At 34.0% G+C, this 4,790-nt stretch overlaps 1 protein-coding gene across 1 annotated transcript in view; it reads right to left on the reverse strand.

Annotated features, from left to right (window-relative positions):
• Nucleotides 1-2,305, reverse strand: part of si:ch211-286b5.4 (afadin- and alpha-actinin-binding protein) — a gene marked incomplete in the record, with an annotated part of 18,984 nt that extends 16,679 nt beyond the window's left edge. The window contains 4 exon segments of the mRNA XM_014013992.1: nucleotides 409-532; nucleotides 613-681; nucleotides 1,923-2,011; nucleotides 2,202-2,305. Of these exon segments, the coding sequence (XP_013869446.1) occupies nucleotides 409-532; nucleotides 613-681; nucleotides 1,923-2,011; nucleotides 2,202-2,235 (316 nt within the window).
• Between the last annotated feature and the right edge of the window lie 2,485 nt (nucleotides 2,306-4,790).

Below are 4,790 nucleotides of genomic sequence, written 5' to 3' on the forward strand. Positions count from 1 at the left end.
TGACCCATAAAAATATATAAAAATATCTTTGCAGTAACAGAACAGAATAAATTGATGTTTTCTACACTCCTAGACACTATAACTGCACAAAAAACAGTTTAAAAATGCAAAAAAAGTGCATTTAGCATGATATGTCTCCTTTAATACACCATAGTTATTTCTGCAGTGTTTTGTGGAGGTCACCTCCTAATAAATGTCATTAAGAAAATATAACTGCTCATTTTAAATCAGTACTTTTACTTTTAATACTCAAGTACAAAAATATCAGATACTTTAAGACTTTTACTCAAGTAATATTCTTAAAGGAGACTTTAATTTTTACCAAAGTAATTTTTTGGTAAGATACTTGTACTTTTACTCAAGTATCACTTGTGGTACTTTATGCGAGACTGTCAGAGGGTTACTCACATGGTCCTTTCCCTTTGGGCCTGTCAATCAGCTGTGACAGCCTCTCCTTCAGTCTGCTGCTGTGCATCTCCTGACGCCTCAGTTCCATTTCCTGATGGTGGCACTGCAGCTGCAGACGACAGCTCTAACGACAGCAAAGCTATTTCTTAAGAAGAGGGTTAAATACTTAAGTCTTCAGGTCACTTTTACATTTGCACAACTTACTTTGGCTCGTTCCGACTTCAGCATGTTCTGAAGCCTGGCAACGTGCTCATTCATCTCTTTAAGCTGCTCCTGCAAGATTAGACAAGCTTTAGACTTTTTATTTTTGTTCCTCACAATTTACACTGCTGTAGCAGCAAAGTACAAAAAAATATATATAAAGTTAAAGAAGTAGAATATGAAAATGACTAATATCTGTAAAAAACAATTTATTAAAAACAAGCTGCAAATTCAGCATATAAACAAAGCAAAACAAATACATAAATGTAGACAGGTCTAAATATACAACACAGTATGGGATGCAAAGTGTGAAATGAAATGCAATAAATAAAATAATAAATAAACAAAAATCACTGACACATTGATTATTTAGCTCATTTTATGAGTGTTAAAAAAATTTCCACTAAAATGTTATTGGTATTTAGCTCATTCTTCTTACATATTGCTAAATTTTACTAAATGTGAAATATATGTGTGTGAAATGTGAAAGCATGTGAAAAAAAGTGAAAACATGTGTAAGCAACCCATGGAAATAAGACTTTGGAAAACAAAAACAATAATAATAAAACACGAGGCAAATTCTAGTACAAGGGGGAAAAAGGACAAATATAAGTTGTAAAAAAAAACAGCACAATTTAAATTATATGCTAAATATAATCAAACTTCTTGGAACTAAGATGGAAAAATAAAATATGAAGGGAAATTAAATTACGAAACAAAGTAAAGGTCTACATTTTTAATTAATTGGTGCATTTTAAAGTACATTTATTTATTGGTCGATCTATACATAGTTTTCCTAATTATGTCAGTTTGTCTTCCATATTAATTTTGCTCAACATTTATTTATTTATTTATTTCAGGGGAGGGGCAGTCAAATGAGCTAAAAAAAAGGCTAGCTAAAACTAAGCAATAGCAAAAAGTAGCTAAAGTCAAAAGCAAAAAAAGGTAAAGCTGCAAATAGCAAACAAGTAGCTAAACACCCGCTCCAAACAAAGTAGCAAATACAGTATATAGAAATGGATTTCACTCAGTTTTTCAAGGAACCAATGAATTCAATCATTTCAAATATAGAAAAAGAAAAACTGCAGCCAAGTGAAATATTTCAAAACATTTAAATGTTATAAAAAAAACTCTAAATTAATTGCTGTAATGTCCTGAACACAGTTAAAATAGCTGAAAGATTGCTGTAGTGCTTACAGTCCAAAAGTACACAGAAGAAACTATAAAACAGGAAACAGTGAATGCTGAGTCAGCACTCACACAGGTAAAACAATCAACTTTTCCACTTGGTTTAAAACTGAGTTTTTGCCCACCATGACTGCATCTCCTTTGTCTCTGTCCTCCTGTTTATTGACCCACCAGGATGTGCTGACAGGACTCTGGTTCAGATTTGGACCTGGCTCTAGAGTTTACCAGAAAAATACAAGCAAAAGGAGGAAAACATTATGGTTACTCTGTGGAAAACAAAGTTATAGCAATTTTTTTCTCTTTTTAAAGGATGCATTAAAAGAATATGAAATTTTACATCATGTATGTGTGTATAAGTATATACACACACAAAAAAAGAAGGGGAACAAAAATGGGAATTTCACCTAAGAACTCCTGCTGCCCAAATCTGGAAGCCATCCTTATACTTCTACTTCTTTTATTGGCGGATGACAAACCAACTTAAGGTGCATTTACCGCCACCTGGAGTGTGGACCTCAATGATAGAGGGATCAATGCTGTGTGTGAGTGTGCTTCATACAGTATATATAAATTCTAAAATATATGTATGCTCACATGCATGCATATGTATATTTTAAATATGATTAAATAACCTGGCTCTTTTTAAAAATCGAATTAATTGATTTCTTGCTGATTTTGATTCATCTCCCAAAATATTAATTAAAAAAAAAAACGCTTTTTTCTCTCTGTTTAAAACTAACTTTAAATGCTGACGTTCCTCTGAATATTTGTTACATTCTAATAAAACATGTTCCACTGTTTCAATCTGATTACAAAAATTACAAGTCCCTGTTTCATGTTTTACTACTCGAAGAAGAGAACTGTTAAGGCCTGTATGACCAATTCTAAGACGTGATATAATCACTTCTTCCCTCATACGCTCTATTACCCCCCACAGTCTTTTGGATACTAATGCCTGCCAGTATCATGTTCATCCCATTGTTCCTGCCACACCTTTTTGATTTTGTTTTGAATAATACATTTTCCCTCTCCTTTGCTCAGAGGAACATTTAAGTTAATAAAACCTAATTTCAGGGCTTGTTTAGCAAATAAATCTACTTCTTCATTTCCCTTTATTCCTACATGAGCAGGTATCCAGAGAAATCGAACAGAACTGTTTTTATTATGTATCTGGACCAACAAGTGATATATATTAAACAATATATCTACAAGATTGACCAGATTCTGCAGCTAGACTATCTGATGCAACTATAGCTCTATTTATTTTCCTAATATTATTAGCAATCAACCTAAAGCTAATATAATAGCAATTAATTCAACTGTATAAAGTGATAGATGATCTGTTGTTCTTCTTTTAATCATGATTTTTTGATGTGGAATATTTATAGCTGCTCCTTTTCTGCCACTTTTTTAATCTTTAGACCTATCTGTATATACTGTGAGGTGTAATAACCACGTCTTCTGGTTCTGCGGAACCGCTGTTGCTCAGTGAAGAGAGAAACTCTGTAACAGGCTGGTTGAACAGCAAGAATCTTTATTTTGCAGTCCAGGAGATTACAGCCAAAAACCAAATTATGGCCTCCAAGCCAAATGATTCACCAAGTAAGAAAGATGAAGTACGAAGGCCAAGAGCAGGGGCGTACAAGGCTCTTTATAGGTTGCACAGTGTAGTTCAACAGAGGCATCATAAATTTTGTCACGGTATACCTTAAGCATTCCTTTTCCTAATATGGTAATATGTGCTGAGCTCTGGAGCTAGAAAACTAAGAGAGGCATAACACATCTGTGCATTCCTAGAGGCCCCCACTCTTGGACACTACAACTGTATTACTAATTCTTCTGTAAATATTTCAAAATATTCTTTAACTACAATCCATTCTGGAATTTTTTCCTTTGTAATTTTTTTCTCCAATTGCAGGTCAATTACTGGTGTGATAAATAACCATGGTGGAATCAGTGATTGTGGGACAGTTAAGTAATACTGAAACTGTGTCAGACCTAAAATTTGAGCTTTTATATCCCCTATCCATATTGTAATTAGACTCATTATGTTCCCAACAGTCCTGTAACACAGCCTTTGTTGGATGACCATAATTATGTCCCTGGAAGTTTATCCAGTACATATACGTACATTTGTTTCATTCTTCTTAACCTTAAAAGGAAGCTCATCATTATCAACTTGAAAGCAGCTAAAGAAGATCTAAAAGCCCCACAACATATCCTTAACGCTTGTGTTTGTTCTCCATCAAGTTTCCTCAGATGACTGTCAGACGCTGCCATAAATGCTATGCAATAATCTAAGGAAGATCTCATAAGAGCCTGATAAATTCCCAACAGTGCACTAATTTGAAGCACCCCATTCCTGACCAGAAAGACAWCTTAGTAAGTTATTAACTTTTTTACATTTATTTTTGAACAGATTCTATGTGCCGTTTCCAAGTAAGTTTTTCATCAAATATGACACCTAAAAATCTCACTGTATTCACTTGTTCAAGCTTTTGATTGTAAAGATTCAAAGTAATTTCCTTATGTCTTCAATAAAAACATGTAACTTGGGTCTTTGCAACAGACTTTCTAAAGCCCCACTTATTTGCCCAGTCTTCCACTTTCATAATTGCCTCCTGTATCTTTTTCTGTAGATATGGGAGATTATGTCCCCGCACCCAAAGTCCCATCATCTGCATATAAAGATTCCCCTACATTACACTATTGTCTGTTTGATCAAATATGTCATTTATCATTATATAAAATAGAATTGGACTACAAACACTGCCTTGTGGGGTACCATTCTCTACAATATATCTACTAGAGTAAGTAGCCCCTACTCTTACTTCTATTTTCCTCCCAAACATAAAATCTAAAACCCAATTATAAATCTTACCTCCCATACCAAGTCTGTCTGTGGAATATAACAAAATTGTTATGATCCTGCTTCTGTCTGCCTTGTCATGCTCATTTCCTGCTCCTGTCATTCTTGCCCTGCTCATTGCCTC

Source organism: Austrofundulus limnaeus, unplaced genomic scaffold (genome assembly GCF_001266775.1).
Source record: "Austrofundulus limnaeus strain Quisiro unplaced genomic scaffold, Austrofundulus_limnaeus-1.0 Scaffold109, whole genome shotgun sequence".
In the NCBI taxonomy this organism is placed as follows: domain Eukaryota; kingdom Metazoa; phylum Chordata; class Actinopteri; order Cyprinodontiformes; family Rivulidae; genus Austrofundulus; species Austrofundulus limnaeus.